Raw genomic sequence first — 20,156 nt, forward strand, 5'->3', positions numbered from 1 at the left:
TGCAATGCAAGGTTAGTCCTAAGCAATTTTTTTCATCACTCTTGCCATTCTTTATGTAAAAGTCACTCGTCTATAGCAACTCTTCCCAAACCCCAAGTATAAAGAGCCCACAGAAACCATACACAAGCCACTAGGCTCCATCCAAGCCAACCCTGCCACTAGAAAAACTAAAGCATGGTCCAAAATGTTTTGCTTGTATTACACCAAATCAAAACTTCTATTCTAGGAAAACATAAGTTCTGGAAGAAGACACAACAAATTATTAATTATACTCACTTCTAGGGAGAGGGGCTGGGAAAGGACTTGAATTTAAGTGTGTTACAATAGTCATATACTATTTTTATAATTTTTTTCAAAAAATTAATGGTAACAACATAAAGAATGTATTCCCTTCAAAGCAGCTGATCTTTGAAACTTCTAAGAAAACAGTGTAAAGTCAGCAAAAATTCATAAACAAGTGTGAATGATTAGTAAGTCCCATAAATCCCTGCTTCACATTTTTAACATAATATGCTTATTAGCTCAAATAAACCTCAGAGTGGCTTGTCTTAAACATGTTAAGTGTAAAGCATTTAGGTTGTTTCTCAACTGAAGATATTTTACGCAATTCATCACTCTCAAGAAATCTATCCTTAACTGTCAGTTCCCCTAGGCTATTCTTTTTCACAAACTTCGAACAAAACCAGAGATTCCAAAAGTAACCAATTATGATAGCAGGCCATATGTAAGTCACATTTTTGAGTAGGGTGCTGTAAATTAGGAATTAACTGAAACACAAAGTTTTATACACATGCAATACATATCAAAGAAATTAAAATAGATGTCACAGGTATGCTGATGCTTTGTTTTGATATATGTGTGTTTCACCCATGTTTTCCAACTACCTTAGGATCTCGCACTCTAGAAACAGAAGAATGAACATTTCTCCTTCAGCGGTCAAAGCTTCTAAATTTAATGGGCTTCCCCAAAACTTACGGTATTCCATATATATGCTAATGATATATGTAATATTAAATATAATCACACTACTTAAATTTAAATTCCCAATTTTAATCTTTTTTATCCATTTTCATGTTTTTATTTATTTTTGGTTTTAGGGAAAATTATAGAATATTTCAAATAATGTCTCAAAATTTTAATTCACTTTTATTAAAACTACATATTACAGTTAAATGACAGAGTATAAGATATCCCAAAGATTTTTAAAGGCTGAAAATCACCTCTATACATTTTCAACCACCTTCCAATGAGAAGCTGAGTTCCAATCCTTATTTAACAGGAGACCAATATCCTATTTATTGTAAAACGGGATACAACTCATATTATTTCTTCTGGCAGAAGCATAGTATTAGATACCTGAGACTGATCAGCATCCCTCTTCTTAACTGCCCCTTCTCCCCGCAATCTAACAGTTAACATGCTTGGGAGCTGCCAGATTAATTGAAATGGCCCTATTTATGGGCCTGAATTAAGTGATCCAGAGATAGAAACTGAATCTCACTGAGCCAAAGAGTTTTCTTCCTAGAATTTCCCAAGGTCTTGGGACCTTGAGGCCAGTATGAGAGCTGAATATCTGAGACATAAAACTGGCACTGCTGGTGAGTGTATTTCCTGCTATACAGAGAAAGCCAGTCTGACTGAAAGAACGGAGGCAACCCACCAAAAGAAGCCAAAAACAAAAACAAAAAAAAATTTTTTTTGGAGAAAAAGAAGAGAACAAAGGGCTCTCTGAATGTGTTTCAGATACGTTTTTACCCCTGTGACCTAACTACTTTCCAGGCCTTCCAGCAACTTGACTATTCAACCTCTTCTTGAACTCAATTAAAAAGTAAAATCAATAAAAGGTATCAATAAATAATTCAATAAATTTCTCATTATACTCATCATTCAAACTGGGTTTTCCATCACTTACAAACATGAATCTTTCCTTATACAGTGTAAAATTAAACATAAAAGATACCCACAGACAAAATGAAGTTGTATACCCTTACCTTCCACCATATAAAAAGATTAACTCAAAACGGATCAAAGACCTAAAAGCAGGAGCTAACACTACAAAACTCTTTTAAGAAAAAATAAGGGGAAAGCTTCATGACACTGGATTTGGTAATGATTTCTTGGGTATGACACCAAAAGCACAGGCAATTAAAGAACAAATAACTTGTACATCAAAATGTAAAACTTGTGCATCCAAAGCCACAACCAACAGAATGGGAGAAAGAATTTGCAACTCATATATCTGATAAGGGGTTAAAATACAGAAAATATATTTGAACACCTAAAACTCAGTAACAAAAAAAAAGTAATAATTTGATTTAAAAATTGGGACAAAGAGCTCGAATAGCATTTCTCCAAAGATACACAAATGTCCCTCAAGCGTAAGAAAAAATACTCAAAATCACTAATCATTAGGGAAATGCAAATCAGAACCACAAGCAGATCTGTGACACCCATTAGGATGGCTACTCTTAAAAATAAAAGCAGGGGCGCCTGGGTGGCGCAGTCGGTTAAGCGTCTGACTTCAGCCAGGTCACGATCTCGCGGTCTGTGAGTTTGAGCCCCGCGTCAGGCTCTGGGCTGATGGCCAGTTTCCGATTCTGTGTCTCCCTCTCTCTCTGCCCCTCCCCCGTTCATGCTCTGTCTCTCTCTGTCCCAAAAATAAATAAACGTTGGAAAAAAAAATTTTTTTTAATAAATAAATAAAAGCAGAGAAATTTTAAGTGTTGGCAAGAACATTTTAAGTGTTAAATATTAAATTTTAAGTGTTAGAACCTTCGGGCTCTGCTGGTGGGAATGTAAAACAGCTCACAGCCACTGAGAAAAACATTATGGTAGTTCTTCAAAAAATTAAACACAGATTTACCATATGATCCAGCAATTCCTATTCTAGGTATATAACTCAAAAGAATTGAAACCAGGGACTCAAAAAAATATTTATACACACCTGTTCATAGCATCATTATTCATCATAGCCAAAATGTAAGCCAAATGTCCATTAACAGATAAACAGATAAACAAAATGTGGTGTGTGTGTGTGTGTGTATATATATATATATATACACACACACATTATATATATATATATATATATATATATATACATACACACACACACACACACACATATACATACAATGGAATACTATTCAGCCTTAAAAAGGAAGAAAATTCTAAACATGCCCCAACATGTATAACCCTTACATTATGGTAAGTGAAATAAGCCAGTCACAAAAAAAGCAAATATGATTTTACTTATGAGGTTCCTAGAGTAGTCAAATTCATAGAAACAGAAAGTAGAACTGCAGGGGCTGTGAGAAGGGTAAAATGGGGAGTTGTTTAACAGGTATAGAATTTAATTTTTCAAGATGAATTAAGTTCTAGAGATTGGATGCATAATGACATGAATACACTTAATGCAGTTCAAATGTACACTTAAAATGAGTAAGATGGCAAATCATATGTTAACTACATTTTTACCACAATTTAAAAAATTAAATGTAAAAAAAACAGTTGGGGGGGGGGCACCTGGGTGGCTCAGTTAGTTAAGCATCTGACTCTTGGTTTCAGCTCAGGTCATGATCTCATGGTTTGTGAGTTTGAGCCCCACATAGGGCTCTGTGCTGACAGCATGGAGCCTACTTGACATTATCTCTCTCCCTCTCTCTGCCTCTCCCCTGCTCGCTCACTCTCTCTCAAAAATAAATAAACTTTTTTAAAAAATAAAAAAAGGGGGGGATTACTACAAGTGATATTACAACAAATTCTGCATATTATATATATTTTTTAAAGGGACATGCTTCATTCTCATTTTTTACATCTCAACCAATGACAGATGCTGAAATACATAAATGACTAGAAGAAATAAAAGGACCTATTTATGAAAGGCATAGGGAAAGAATCAAGCTTCAAAGATGTGAAAGGTTTACCTTAGTATCTATTCTCATTTCTTTAATGCCAGTTTCTACTTTTGCTTTATCTTTAGCATATCAAGGGTACACAGTACCTAAAATGTGAATGGGGCTATACTAGCCTCAGCTTTATAGTTTATACCCAAAGAATATATGCAACAATTCACTGCTCTTTAGGCATAATAATGGATTATAGGCAACTGCAGATCTTTCAGAAGAATATTTTCAGGGATGTTCAAGATAGAAAAGAAAGAAAAATTACTTTATTTTTTCAATTTAGACTGAGGAAGGAGGAGCCTGCCACCAAAGATTTAAGTATTACACTTTTCAAAGAAATTCTGTTCTGCTCTTCTGTTTCCCTTCTAAATATCAGATTCTTAAAAGACAACTATAGTAACACCTGCATAGTCTAGATTCAAATGAGCAGTTAAATGTCTGATTTACCTATATTTGATACAAACAGGATAATGAAATAAAAATTTTACCTCATTTTAATCACTGCTACATAATTCAAATGGCACAAAAGGTAATTTGGAAATGAAATTATTCAAGGCATTATGAAAGAGCCAAGAGATTAATGAAGTGATCTAGACAGCCAACACCATTAACAACCAACTTACTTTTTTTAGTTCTTTAAACAATAAGGTCTTTAAATCCTTTTCATTAGAAAGCTTACTATTAAAATATTCAATACAACTGGTTTGAACTTTCTATCCTAAGACTTTTGTGTTTCACTTGTTAGGTTCTGCTTCATCATTTAATCAAAACAAAAACACAAAAACACCTAAAACACTTTAATACAAAAAATCAAGAACAGGGATTGTGATTCTCATTAAGGTGATGAGCCTGAGTTTCTTTAGTTGTAAAATGAATCATTCCACATTGATTGAATCATTCCTCAACAGTTCACTGTTGGATGCTTGCTATAGGAAAATAAAGAACTTAAAATTACAAAGGTTATCACAGATCATCAAACTCTTGTGAAGATTAAATGAGGCAGCAGCATATATAAACTGAAAATGACACTCAATCCAGTTGTTAAAAATGTAGGTTAGTAGTTTGGTGGATAATTAAGTTGGGGGGCTGGAAGCAGGCAGCAACATTTTAGGTATAACAAAATGAAATGAGACAAAAACAGACCTCTATGGCTCATTAAAAGAACAAGGTAGGATAAGAGAAGAATGACAATAATCAAAAAATAAAATATCAAAAAACTAAAATATGCCAATGATAACTACATGAAGTCCAATCCACACATATCAAGAAAATATAGTTACATGACATTAAAGAAAAGGCTTTCCAACTGCTATGGTGTTTGCTCTCTAAGTCATCAGGAGAAAAGAATTAACACAGTTAAGGAAAATATTAAAGGCAAGAATCAGAGAGAACTAAAGTAACCTTATGCTACCCCTAACTACAATTTATAATAGATTATGGGAATCATAACAAGTATAAAGGATTTATCTTAGGGGTGCCTGAGTGGCTCAGTCGGTTAAGCCTCCGACTGTGGATCGGGTCATGATCTCAGGGTTCTTCAGGAGTTCAAGGCCTATTGGGCTCTCTGCTCTCAGCACAGAGCTGCTTCTGATCCTCTGTCCCCCTCTCTCTCTCTGCCACTCCCCCACTCATTCAGTTTCTCTAATATAAATAAACTAAAAAAAAGTATTTGTCTTAAGTTCTCTCAATTAAAAAATCAAACACTTTCTACATGAGGTTTAAAAAACACTGAAAAGTATTCTTGCAAAGGAAATGAAAATAAACAGGGCTTCTTGACAGGTTTTGTTTTTTGTTTTTGTTTTTTTACTTTCCGTAATGAAAAAAACATTTTCTTAAAAGAAGGACTTCTAAGGTGTTAACCTTTTTTTTTGAATCTGTTCTTATTTTTATGGAAAACATACAACTAGACCTAAACTCATGAAGTACACAATTTAATTTACATTTTAATCAAATTTCTGTAACTATTACATTATAAATAGATATGTTAGTTGTAAAAACTATGTTATACAGTTTCCAGATAATTTATTATTGTCTTTACTGTCTCAGAGTACCACTGAGACCCAAAGATGTTTCAGTGGTACTAGGCACTGGTGATAGGAAAAAAAAAAAACTCCTCAATAGAGAATTATTCATTCTCTCTATGCTGAAGCAGCATAATATACCATCTACAACCCTGACTCTGCAGCTACTTTGAAGCCAACTAACTATTCACCTCTCTGTAACTCAGTTTCCTATCTTTAAAATAATAACTGAAATCTCACTGGGTTTTTATGAAAATAAAACCTATTAGTACATACAACAGCAATAGAATAGTGCTAACAAAATAAATGCTATATAAGTGTTCAGTAAATACCAAAAACAAAAGGCTTGCTCTGTGCCAGGCACTGTTCTAGAAGCTAGGAAATAAGCAGTACACAGAACAAACAAAAATCTCTCTCTTCTGTCAAGTTTTACATTTTAGTAGGTGATGACATTCTAGAATTAAGAGGCACTGTGGGGCGCATGGGTGGCTCAGTCAGTTACGTATCCAACTTCAGCTGGGATCACAATCTCACGGTTCTTGAGTTCAAGTCCCGCATTCGGCTCTGCGCTGACAGCTCAGAGCCTGGAGCCTGCTTTGGATTGTTTCTCTGTCTCCTGCTCTCTCTGCCCCTACCCTGCTCATGCTCTGTCTCTCTCTCAAAAATAAACATTAAAACAAAAATTTTTTTTAAATAAGAAGCACAATTATGTAGCCAATAAATCATCTCATACAGGCACCTATATGTGTGTGTATGTATGTGTGTGTGTGTGTGTGTGTATGTATGTGTGTGTATATATATATGTATGTGTGTATATATATATATATATATATATTTTTTTTTTTTTTTAAACCCGGGCAGGCTCAGTGGGGATTGAAAGGAATAAAAGAATTTCCACAGGATTGAATTCTATGAAGAAAGTTCATCTAAACCCCAAAATATGGGCAATAGTTCCTCCTGCCTCTAGCCAGATGCCACTAACAGGGTTTACTGTATTCAACAGTTGATCAAAAACACAGAAGAGACCAAAGCAGTAGAGAGTTAAACAATGGCCAACCAAAGAATAAACGTAATCTCTACTTTCATCAAAACAGTACTAAGATGAGCTCCCTAGGTTCTTCTGAGACTAAACAGAGTGACAAAGAACAGTGATGAAGAGGCATGAGAAAGTTAAGACTAAATATAAAATAGAAACCGGTTTTATTTGGATTATTCTATACCTAAGCCTACCCTAAATATTTAGGACAGCTCTTAGTAGAACAACTTCATCACAATGATGTACATAACAAAAACTCTAGTATGGACAGAAAGCAGTACTTTGTCAAAGTTTCAGCATATGAGCAGAGATCCTAATTTCTAAACTAAATTGAAACATAGATCATTCAATTATTTATTCTTCAACTTATATCCACTCAGCTCTAGGAGGGCCAGTTATGTAGGCCAGGCTTGGCATTGGTACACAACATAAGATCAAAAGGAATTGGGAGAGATTTCTGTTCTAGTTAAAGAGTAGCTGTTAAGCTTCTGTCGTCCAATCTATTTCTCTTCCAGTATACCACACTGCCATATCTGAACCAAAAAGGAATGGTCTGTGGAAGCAGAGGAATACAATTTCATAGAACAATCTCTATGATGGAACTTAATACTGTAATTATCTTTACTAGAAAAAAATGATATATATCTATCATGTACATACAGCTTCATTTTTTACTAAAGAAATTTTAATCTCTGCCATACAAATACAATAGTGTAAGTTTATTAAAAGAATGACCGATTTCATTTTTTTATGCCTGCAAACAAAAAAACATTCTACCAAGTAATCTGATGTCACCATATATCATCACTCAAAATGGAGATGACTCAATTATCTGTAACTGATGTACAGGACAAAAGCAAAAGAAAAAAATTAGACTTCTTTACAACTTATAGAGCCTATTGACAAGTCCCTGAGACAGGCAGAGTGACCTTCCTCTAGGAACCCAACTTCCTCAACGTTAATACTCTGCTAAGGGTAAAACACAATCTTAGCTTAACATTATCCCAACCTCCAAGATCCTGTAAGTCTCCTTTAACATATAAAAATTCCTTTGGAAACTTCTTTTATCTCCATGCTCCAAGTTACATGTTAGCAATCATCCTCCAAGCATAGGGCCCACTAATATACATGTGAAGGGTCTCATGACTAAAGTTTTACTAGACAGTAATAAATCACCTTTTCCTAATAACAACTAGCCCCTCAAGTTCCTACAAACCTTGCTTCCAAATTCCTTAGAGACTTACACTATTCCTAACCCCCTTCCAACTTGAAAGGATGTAAGTCACTCCTCACAGACAAATAAGAGGGGGAAGAGGAAAATAAACTAAGGGTACGAAAGGCTGAAAAATTTTAATCTTACAATATATCTAAAACATAAATGTATAACATTCTGAATATAGTTATTTAGGAGGGGGGGAAGCTGCCTCACTATAAAAGAAATTGCTTCAAAAGGTAGCGAAAGAGTTTTTCCCATTAGAGAGGAAATAAACAAGGCAAACTTCTTCCCTTTGGACAAAACAGATACTATAAAGAGCATGTAAATGATAATTCAATCACTTACTAAGTATTCAGCCAAAGGAGCAAATCTCAATGTAGAGAGAGGAAAGGGAGTCAGTGGTTTAAGTTACACATGCCTCTTCCCAATTCTACCTTACTGGAATTCCTCAACACCTTCCAATAATCCTGTCTTTGTTGAAAAGCATTACACTGGAGAGCCACTATTAAGATGGAGATGTGCCAAATTTCTTTAGTGTGCTGGTAGAGAAGAAAGATGCAAATCACTGATCTAGAGTATCTATACGTAATAAAGCTTACTGTCTCCTACAAAATTGTATTTTCCATATCATGTAATTGTGAGTTCTAGCCACCCTTGCTTCATTGAAAATTATAATGGTTATTATCAGTCACAAAACAGAAAGGCTAACAAATCTGCCATTTGATTAGCCCTATTACTATAGTAAAACCTTGGCCTTCCTGAAACCCGAGTCCAGTTATTCTAGACATCCAGATTGTTGAAGTTCTACCTTATAAATACTAATTTTCAAAAAAAATTTTTTTAATGCTTATTTATTTTTGAGAGGGAAGGAGGGAGGAAGGGAGAGAAAGAGGGAGAGAGGGAGACAGAGAGAAAGAGAGAAAGAGAGAGAGAACACGCACACACATGCGTGCACGTGTGGGAAAAGAACAGAGAGAGAGGGAGACACAGAATCCGAAGCAGGCTCCAGGCTCTGGGCTGTCAGCACAGAGCCCAACATGGGGCTTGAACTCACAAACCACGAGTTCATGACCTAAGCTGAAGTTGGGATGCTTCACTGATTGAGTCACCCAGGCACCCCTAAATTACCAATTTTTATTTTATAATTTGTAACAGAATTTTCTTTTGAAATATGTCATCTTCTTTGCTTAAGAACAAATGTTTTAAATTACAAAAAAAATACACAACCACTGAAAAAACTTCACTATTTCAAAAGTCTAAATAAAAAATGGAACTTCCTTTTCCTACCAATCCCCCACTCCCATTCCCTAGGGATAACCACTATAAAACAATTTGGAGTGTATCCTAGACTTCTTCAGAAAATATACAACTTTTATACAAAACTGTATACATACACACGAGTAAAGAGATCTTGCTGTACATTCAGTTCTACAATTTGCTTTTTACACTGATGGACTGAATAGCCTTTTTAAGTTTATCCTGCTACATGTGATTTATTTAAACTGCTTATTCCATAGTATTTTTCATCATTCCCTTACTGACAAGGTGCTTTTATGTTGGAAACACTGTTTTCATCTGTTTTTTTGTAGTATGTTGAACTCTTTCCTTATTGTCACTTCAAACTGTCATCACTACATTGCCTGTAACATTTCTTATCCTCACTTCCACTGGAAAACTTGGGAACCAGACAACTTACTGTGCTAGAAATGAGATCAAATTGAAAATTAAATGAGGGAAATTTTTCATTGTTCACATGTGATTACTTTTTATTGCTATTTTAACCTCTCAGAGGTCCTTAATGCTTCTTGATTTTGGGTAAAGAATTCTAGATTCTGGATAAAGTTCCCAGATCATAACTTTTGGACAGGTGAAATATTATCATTATTTTTATTAATATCCTAGTAGGTTTGCTGGTTCATATTTTCATATGGAAAATACCTTGTTTAAAACAAAACAAAACAGGGGCACTTGGGTGGCTCAGTCAGTTAAGCGTCCAACTTCAGCACAGGTAATGATCTCACATCTCGTGAGTTCAAGCCCCACACAGGCTCTGTGCGAACAGCTCAAAGTTTAGAGTCTGCTTTGAATCCTGTGTCTCCATCTCTGCCCCTCCCCCCTCATGCTCTGTTTCTCTCTCAACAACAAAACACAAAAACCAGAGGAAATGAATGGGATCAGTACATTAGCATGACGCCACTATGTTAGCAAATGTCATTATAATAGCATATCATTATAAAAATACTGTAAGTAATCTATTCATCATACTACTCTATTCCATCCCTATAACCAGTCAGTAGTTACATACACCACTACTACTGTAGTAGATATATGTGGTTTATCACTCAAATATCCCCTAATCTTTTGCCACCCACTTAAATTTCTTTAGGGTAACTATCCTCCCCCTTCACTAGCTATAAGTCAACCTAAGAGTATTCCTACCTCTGAACTGTTCAGGAGAAACATATAACCTCACTAGGTTTAGCATGATAAAAGATGACCTTCACTGGAGTTTCTGGAAAAAAGAAGGTGGCACAAGCTTACACTCTGCTTTCCTTCCACCCACCCCCCCTTCTTTCAATTTCTTCTTTCTCCCTTTTCCTTCCTCTCTCCTTCCCCAAATGCACAAGAGAAAAGACCATCATTCCCTGGAATGTGGAGGTATGAAGATATGAAATCTAGAGCTAAAGGGGCAGGAAGGATAGTACTGAATGGAAACTGAAGATAAAAGCAACAAGGGGAAGCAGAGCCAAGAAATGGTGCCTGGACACATTTGATCCCTGAATCAAAATATACCTGAATTTTTTTTCTAATTAAAAATGTTTGTTTGTTTGTTTGTTTATTTATTTTGAGAGAGAAAGAGAGAGAGGAGAGATAATGGGGTAAGAGGCAGACAGAGAGGGAGAAAAAGAATCGCTAACAGGCTCCACACTGTCAACACAGAGATCTAAGTGGGGCTCAATCTCACCAACCATGAGATCATAACCTGGGCCAAAACCAAGAGATGGACATTTAATGGACTGAGCCACCCGGGCGCTCCTAAATATACCTAAATTTTTTAGTCACGTGTGCCTGTTTTAGGTTACTTTTCTGTCACCTGCAACATAAGGAACCCTAACCCTGCTGGCTAGAACCTTATACTGGGGTCTAGTCTTTGAGACTTTAAGCACCGTTTTTATTGAGTAAGTTCTACCAAAACTATTTGCCAAGGTATAGTCTCACAACAATTTTCCACCTGAACAAAACCTTAAGATAAATTCCATCTGTTTTATGGCTAAAGCTTTCCCTTTAAAACTATTATCTTCTAACACATACTCCAACATTACTTTCATCAGAAATATATTATCTGATTTTTGACAGAAATTCAGCTCCGCACACTCAATTTCCAAGTTCTATAAACTCTGAAGAACTGAGAAATTGAAGAAATCTTCAACACTTTTGAAAGATTACTAGAGCAAAATTACAGGGGAAAGCATATTACTCAGGAATTTCTTTTTCCTGGCATTTTGCTTCCTGATTTTAGCATTTTACATATGTTTCTGGAATATCTACGGCATGATCTAGCTAGCCAATATTCCTAAATAATTCCAATTATTTAATTAAATTGATTAAAACAAATTGGTTATGGGGCACCTGGGTGGCTCAGCTGGTCAAGCGTCCAACCTCAGCTCAGGTCATGATCTTGCGGCTAGTGGGTTTGAGCCCCGCGTTGGGCTCCGTACTGCCGTCTCAGAGCCTGGAGCCTGCTTGATTCTGTATCTCCCTCTCTCCCTGCCCCTCACCAGCTTGCGCTCTCTTTCTCTCAAAAATAAATAAATGCTAAAAAAAAAATTTTTTTTTTAAAATCAGTTACCTAATTCAATCTAATTATGACCCAAAAATTCCACAGAATTTACACTCATCTATCCGTTTAAAGATATAACTTCATTTCTGAGAACTGAAAAAAAATTATAACTTACCTCAATTGTTTCGCATAGTTCTGTTCAATTTCTATCCTCTCTTTAACAAATTTGGCATATCTTTCCAAGAAGTCAATTCCCCATTGTGTATGCTTGTCTAAGCTGTCGAACTGATCCTAGAAAGGGAAGGTAAAAACACAATGAAAAGTCTAAAATTTTATCCACAAATATTTTAACCAGCTTCTGATATTTATTCAAAGAGGCTTCTCTGTTGGTCTCCACTCACCTCATCCTTTAAGATCTACATAGAAGTAGGTTACAAATGCTAAATTTCTTAGAATGCTAAATTTCTTAGCATAAATCACAGAGCTTTATGTCTGAATGCCTTTACACATGTGGTTTCCTCTGGATGCAACACTCTCCCCTGGTCACCTTTTTTACAATTTACTCTTATTCCTCCTCTGAGATTTAGTTCAGGCACCGTGGCTTCCAGAAAATGGCCCTAAACTCTCAGACTGGGGTATATTGATCTAGGGGTCCCCAAGGCTCCCCTAAAAATTACTCTCTTTTAAAAGTTATTTAAATTCCAGCTAGTTAACACACAATGTAATTATTAGTTTCAGGTAGACAATAGTCATTTAACTCTTCCATGCATCACGTGGTTCTCTTCACAAGTGCATTCCTTAGTCATCTATTTCACCCAATCTCCCCCCCACCCCACTTCCCTTCTGATAACTAACAGTTTGTTCTCTATAGTTAAAAATCTGGGTTTGCCTCTCTTCTTTCCCCATTGCCTGTTTGTTTTGCTTCTTAAATTCCACATGAGTGAATTATATGGTATTTTTCTCTGACTTATTTCACTTAGAATAATACTCTATAGCTCCATTCATGTCATTGCAAATGGCAAGATTTCATTCTTTTTTATAGCTTCTTTATATAGATGTATATATATATTCTTTATATATATGTATATATACATATATGCATATACATACACACACACACACACACACACACACACACACACACACACACACACCTTCTTTATCCATTTATCAATCAGTGGACAGGGGCTGTTTCCATAATTTGGCTATTGTAGATAATGCTGCTATAAACTTTGGGGTGCGTGTATCCCTTTGAATTAGTACTTTTGTATTCTTTGGGTAAATACCAGTAGTGTGATTGCTGCATCAGAGGGTAGTTCTATTTTTAGTTTTTTGAAGAACCTCCATACTGTTTTCCAGAGGGGCTGCACCAGTTTGCATTCCCACCAACGGTGCAAGAGGGCTCCAGGTTCCCTTTTCTCCATATCCTCGACAACACCTGTTTCCTGTGTTGTTTTTAACCATTCTGACAGGCTGGAGGTGACTACAGCTCTGATTTGCATTCCCTGATGATCAGGGAGGTTGAGCATCTTTTCATGTCTGCTGGCCATCTGTTATGTCTTCTTTGGAAAATGTCTATTCAGGTCCTCTGCCCATTTTTAATCTGATTATTCGGTTTTTTTGGTTTTGTATTGTGTAAGTTCTTTTTAATATATTTTGGACATTAACCCCTTATCAGATAGATATATCATTTGCAAATATCTTCTCCTATTCCATAGGTTGCCTTTTAGTTTTGTTTATTATTTCCTTTGTTGTGCAGAAGTTTAAAAATTACTATCTTATTCACTTGCCATACTCTGGAGGTCAAGAACCATGTATTATTCATCTCGAAACTCCCAAGGCATAATAAGCACCATGCCTGGCACCATAGCAAGCACTCAATGAAGCTAAACAAAATCAAATACACCTGGTAAATTCTGCATTTACCATACGTTTGACCTTGGGCAGTTACCAAGGCTCTCTGAACTTTTTCCATCTTAAAATGGGAATCCTATCACACACCTCAATAGGGTTATGATGATGTCATTAAGTGTTCTACAATGCAGTAAACATGATACCAACACATCACAAAGTTATGTTATCCTGCAGAGCTCTTTCAATCCTCAAATATTCCTTTCTACCTCTTGTCTAAGAAATCATTTCCTATCCTTCAAATTGACTCCAATCTCCAAATTGACTAAAAACTTGGTGTTTTCTCCCTCTCCCATATCAAAAACCTATGTTGATAAAATAGTCAAAAATCATCCCTTTTTGTATCTCTAATAGTTCTTCTTTTTCTAAATCACCCATTGTTCAATCAGATTCATTATTTACAAATGAATCATCTCCAAGTCTTCGCCCTTTATCCCTTTCCCTACCTTAAATCATTTTAAATTCTACTTGTAAAGGTAAATTGTATCTAAACAGCAGAGGCAGAATTCATCTGGCTATCACAGTTTGGTATTACTACTCTATTTCTATTCTTTCATACAACTCTTACATTATCATGTGGCTTCCAAAGTAGACTTGGAAACAGCAAAACAATGCACTGCCCAGTGAACTTAATTGGAGTATTAGTATTTCCTATTATAAATTGAATTCTCTTTCAAACTGAGTAACTCTCAACAAAAAACATTCCCCCCTAAAGGAACAGTCTGAAGCTAAAACAATCACCCTTCATTTTTCCAAAATGCTTCAAAGGTTTATTCCCACCATCATCTTCATCAAATTTTACATTACACTTATTTTTCTTCTAGATAAAATCTTTAATTTTTTAAAATTACAAACCCCTATTAGTAAAAAATGTGAATATCTGTATCATATGTAACTTTGTAAATTATATACACTATACTATTAAATTACATAATTGTGAAATGCACAAAAACAGAAATTTTAAAAAGAAGTTTAAATGAAATAAATGTTAGTTTTAAATAATTCTTTAACTTATTTAACAAAAGCCTTTGGGCCATTACTTTTTAAAAATATGAACAATTTTAGTGAGAGCAATGAATTAAATATGCTTCATTATTTCTAAAATCTTGGTATAATACTTAATAGCAAATAAATCAAAAAGCCTTGGTTCCAAACTGTGAACACTTAATGTTTAGTGATTGTCAGAGTTGGGGAAACAAAAAACATCCCACAAAGATATAAAGTTCTAAATGGAAAAAATTCATTATTGACTATACTTCCCAATTCCTTCTTAAACCTCATTTACCTATATGCAAAGGCTTGTGTTAAAATCTGGCTAATAAAGGTCCTTGATGTTAGTCTGTTATTTTTACAAACTAATCAGGAAACACCGCATGTTTATATTTTTAACAAATAGGTTCAAACTCCACTGAAACTGTGATGTGATTTTGTGTGTCAATTTGACTAGGCCACATTGCCCATATATGTGATCCAATATTATCCTGGGTGTTTCTGTGAAGGCCTTTTTAGATGAGATAAATATTAAATTAGTAAATTTAGAATAAAACAGATTACCCTCCATAATGTGGGTGGGCCTTATCCAATCAGTTGAAAGCCTTAACAGAACAAAGACTGACCTTGCAAGATGGGATGCTGCCAGCTGACTGCCTTTGGGCTAGAACTGCAACAAGAACTCTTCCCTGGGCCTACCTTGTGCAGAATTTGGAGTTGCCAAGCCTGTAAAATCGTTGTCACAGAATTCCTTATAAACCAATCAATCTCTCTCATTTTCTCTACACACACACACTCTCTCTCTCTCCCTCCCTCCCTCTCTCCCCACGCCCCCCCCCCCCAACTTGGTACTGTTTCTCTGGAGAACCCAGACTAATACCGTGACTTTAAAACAAGAAATTTCTGTTTCCAACTGTTTTAAGGTGCAGATATAGTATTTGCAGACATACAAAATTATACAATGATGGAAGCATTTCCAAACATTCAGCATCAAAATGCTTTCTCCACAGCTCACATTTCTTTGGAAAAGTAGTCATTTACTATTAAAATTTTCCTTTTATCTTGAAGGAACAGATTAAATTTTCTCAAAAATACATGCTAACAAAGCATACTACTAATGGTCACTTATTAAAGAAATGGTCAACAAATTTGAAACAGCCAGGAGATGAAACAAACCTGCATGAAACAACAACCTTCAATGGTCCCTTCCATTTCATTTGGAAATACTGGAAAAAGTCTGTATCTATTGTATTATAAGGGCATTATTTTCATAAAATTGACAATAAAAATATGTTATAATATTCTGTGGTGTTCTGGCTTCACTTTTTTTTTGCTTACCGATAAATGATGAAGTGAATAAATTGCAATCATATCCTAATTTCCTTTTTAAAATTCCATTCAATGCACTGCAGTATCACCGGTTATACAATTCCTTCATAAAACACTGTTCAAATAATTTACCATTGAGTATAAATCTTCAACATAGCTCTCCTTTAGTGGTTCACAAAAAAGTAGTTCTAAACACACTTTATTCCTGAAACAATCTTAAAACACTATGTGCTGAGATACCATAATCAAACTGCATAAGCACGCTTTTAGCATTTAACTTTTCCTAAAATATTTCTAACAGTATGTTGAGACCATTAGTTTGTCACCATGTTATTTTACACATACTATATCACTATTTTTACCACAAAAAGAAGAGCAAGTGTATTTCTAAAAGTATGCTTTCACCATTAAGTGTGAAATCTGAGAGGATTCCAGCACACTCATGTGCATAGTAGCATTATTCACAATAACCAAAAGATGACAACAACCCACGTGTCCATCAACAGATGAATGAATACACACTGTGGTATATACATACAATATTATTCAGCCTTTAAAAGGATATTTTGATACATACTACAATCTGGATGAACCTTGAAGACAATCTAAGTGAAATAATCCAGTCAGAACAAATACTGTGATTCCATTTGTATTAAGTCCCTAGAGTAGTCAAACACATAGACACAGGAAGTAGAAATGTGGTTCCTAGGGGTTGAGGGGAGAATGGGGAATTACTGTTTAATAGGTAGAGTTTCTTTGGAAAGATAAAAAAGTTCTAGAGATGTGGGAATGCAAGCTGGTGCAGCCACTCTAGAAAACAGTATGGAGGTTCCTCAAAAAACTAAAAATAGAACTACCCTACGCCCCAGCAATTGCACTACTAGGCATTTATCCACAGGATACAGGTGTGATGTTTCGAAGGGACACATGCACCCCCATGTTTATAGCAGCACTATCAACAGTAGCCAAAGTATGGAAAGAGCCCAAATGTCCATCGATGGATGAATGGATAAAAAAGATGTGGAATATATACACATACACAACACACACACACACACACACACACACATATAATGGAATATTACTCAGCAATCAAAAAGAATGAAATCTTGCCATTTGCAACTACGTGGAGGGAACCTGGAGGGTATTATGCTAAGTGAAATTAGTCAGACAGAGACAAATATCATATGACTTCACTCATATGAGAACCTTAAGAGACAAAACATATGAACATAAGGGAAGGGAAGCAAAAATAATATAAAAACAGGGAGGGGGACAAAACAGAAGAGACTCATAAATATGGAGAACAAACTGAGGGTTACAGGAAGAGTTGTGGGAGGGGGGATGGGCTAAATGGGTAAGGGGCACAGAATCTACTCCTGAAATCATTGTTGCACTATACGCTAATTTGGATGTAAATTAAAAAAAATAAAAAATAAAATAAAAAGATTCAGGGAGCACTATTTTCAGAATGGGTAATTAAGAAAAAAAAGTTCTAGAGATAGATGGTGGTGATGACTGCACAACACCATGAATGTACTTAATTTCAATAAATTATACACTTAAATGGTAAATGTACTTATACCACAATAAAAGGAAGGAGCTTCCCAACACTTAATCAGTAAATTCAGTGAAATTTGGTATATTCTTGATCGTGTGACTTTATTTTTTTTTTTTTAATTTTTTTTTTCAACGTTTATTTATTTTTGGGACAGAGAGATACAGAGCATGAACGGGGGAGGGGCAGAGAGAGAGGGAGACACAGAATCGGAAACAGGCTCCAGGCTCTGAGCCATCAGCCCAGAGCCCGACGCCCGGCTCGAAATCCCGGACCACGAGATCGTGACCTGGCTGAAGTCGGACACTTAACCGACTGCGCCACCCAGGCGCCCCTTGATCGTGTGACTTTAAATAGCACTAAAAAACTGCACAGGTCACCATCTGGATTCTTATTTTTCAAACTCTTGCTTATTCTGATGGTTTCATATTATTATCTGATTATTCTAAGACTCAAAATACATTCAGGGCAAGCTCATTACTAACAGTAACAGATCTGTGGCCAGATTTCAAATAATTTTCTCATGGAAAACCATTCTAGTCGATCATGATAATGGCCATTGTATCTTTTTTCTTTCTTTTTTTTTTCTTTTTTAACATTTATTTATTTTTGAGACCCATAGAGACAACACGAGCAGGGGAGGGGCAGAAGAGAGAAGGAGACACAGAATCCAAAGCAGGCTCCAGGCTCTGAGCTGTCAGCACAGAGCCTGATACGGGGCTCAAACCCATGGACCATGAGAAGTCAGACCCTTAACCGACTAAGCCATGCAGGTGCCCAGACTATTTAAATATTCAAAAATATCACAGGACAACTGTACAAGCAGAAAACATCAGAGAAGCCAAATAATTGAGTTAGTTATATTTTAACTAAGATTTTCATATACCTATTAAGCAAAGAGTTCCCAAATAAAGGCCAACTAGGAAATATACCAATCAGCATTAAAAAGCATGCTAAAGGCAAGATACACGTTTGACTAAAATTGAAACAAAGTTCTCTCTTTTTTAACCACTTTAGGGGAAAAAATATGAATTGAAAAAAAAAAGTACCTCTGAAAGACAAAAGTCTTAACATAGAAAATTTTAAATCCTATTACATTATATACCCATATTGTACATGATTTGTTGCCTCAGTCAATCCACGAGTTAAAAATAAGAATTTATGGGGTGCCTGGGTGGCTCAGTCGGTGGCTCAGTCGGTTAAGCGGCCGACTTCGGCTCAGGTCATGATCTCGCGGTCCATGAGTTCAAGCCCCACATCGGGCTCTGTGCTGACGGCTCAGAGCCTGGAGCCTGTTTCAGATTCTGTGTCTCCCTCTCTCTACCCTCCCTTGTTCATGCTCTGTCTCTGTCTCAAAAATAAATAAACGTTAAAAAAAAAATTAAAAAAAAAAATAAGAATTTATGTCAAATATAGATTTAATATTATGACCTTTAAAATGCAGACAAAACAGTTTTTTATTTTTAAGACAAAATTTATTAAATCCATTGAATAACATTATCTTGGTTTTCAACTAGACATGTTAATTACAATACATTAAGAATCAGTATGATAAACTCCAAACATTTAAAAATGAGTGATTTATGGCACAAAAACAGACACATAGACCAATGGAATAGAATAGAAACCCCAGAACTAGACCCACAAACGTATGGCAACTCATCTTTGACAAAGCAGGAAAGAACATCCAATGGAAAAAAGACAGCCTCTTTAACAAATGGTGCTGGGAGAACTGGACAGCAACATGCAGAAGGTTGAAACTAGACCACTTTCTCACACCATTCACAAAAATAAACTCAAAATGGATAAAGGACCTAAATGTGAGACAGGAAACCATCAAAACCTTAGAGGAGAAAGCAGGAAAAGACCTCTCTGACCTCAGCCGTAGCAATCTCTTACTCGACACATCCCCAAAGGCAAGGGAATTAAAAGCAAAAGGGAATTACTGGGACCTTATGAAGATAAAAAGCTTCTGCACAGCAAAGGAAACAACCAACAAAACTAAAAGGCAACCAATGGAATGGGAAAAGATATTTGCCAATGACATATCGGACAAAGGGCTAGTATCCAAAATCTATAAAGAGCTCACCAAACTCCACACCCGAAAAACAAATAATCCAGTGAAGAAATGGGCAGAAAACATGAATAGACACTTCTCTAAAGAAGACATCCGGATGGCCAACAGGCACATGAAAAGATGTTCAGCGTCGCTCCTTATCAGGGAAATACAAATCAAAACCACACTCAGGTATCACCTCACGCCAGTCAGAGTGGCCAAAATGAACAAATCAGGAGACTATAGATGCTGGCGAGGATGTGGAGAAACGGGAACCCTCTTGCACTGTTGGTGGGAATGCAAATTAGTGCAGCCGCTCTGGAAAGCAGTGTGGAGGTTCCTCAGAAAATTAA

The 20,156-nt window shown here is 35.8% G+C and overlaps 1 protein-coding gene across 3 annotated transcripts in view; it reads right to left on the bottom strand.

The window, feature by feature from the left end:
- FNBP1L (formin binding protein 1 like) overlaps positions 1-20,156 on the bottom strand; it is a 124,273-nt gene that overhangs the window by 47,873 nt on the left and 56,244 nt on the right. For all 3 annotated transcript variants that reach the window (XM_047871946.1, XM_047871945.1, XM_047871944.1), the window contains exon 2: positions 12,135-12,250. In XM_047871946.1, the coding sequence (XP_047727902.1) occupies positions 12,135-12,250 (116 nt within the window). The remainder of the gene's footprint in view (positions 1-12,134; positions 12,251-20,156) is intronic.

Source organism: Prionailurus viverrinus, chromosome C1 (genome assembly GCF_022837055.1).
Source record: "Prionailurus viverrinus isolate Anna chromosome C1, UM_Priviv_1.0, whole genome shotgun sequence".
NCBI classification, from domain to species: domain Eukaryota; kingdom Metazoa; phylum Chordata; class Mammalia; order Carnivora; family Felidae; genus Prionailurus; species Prionailurus viverrinus.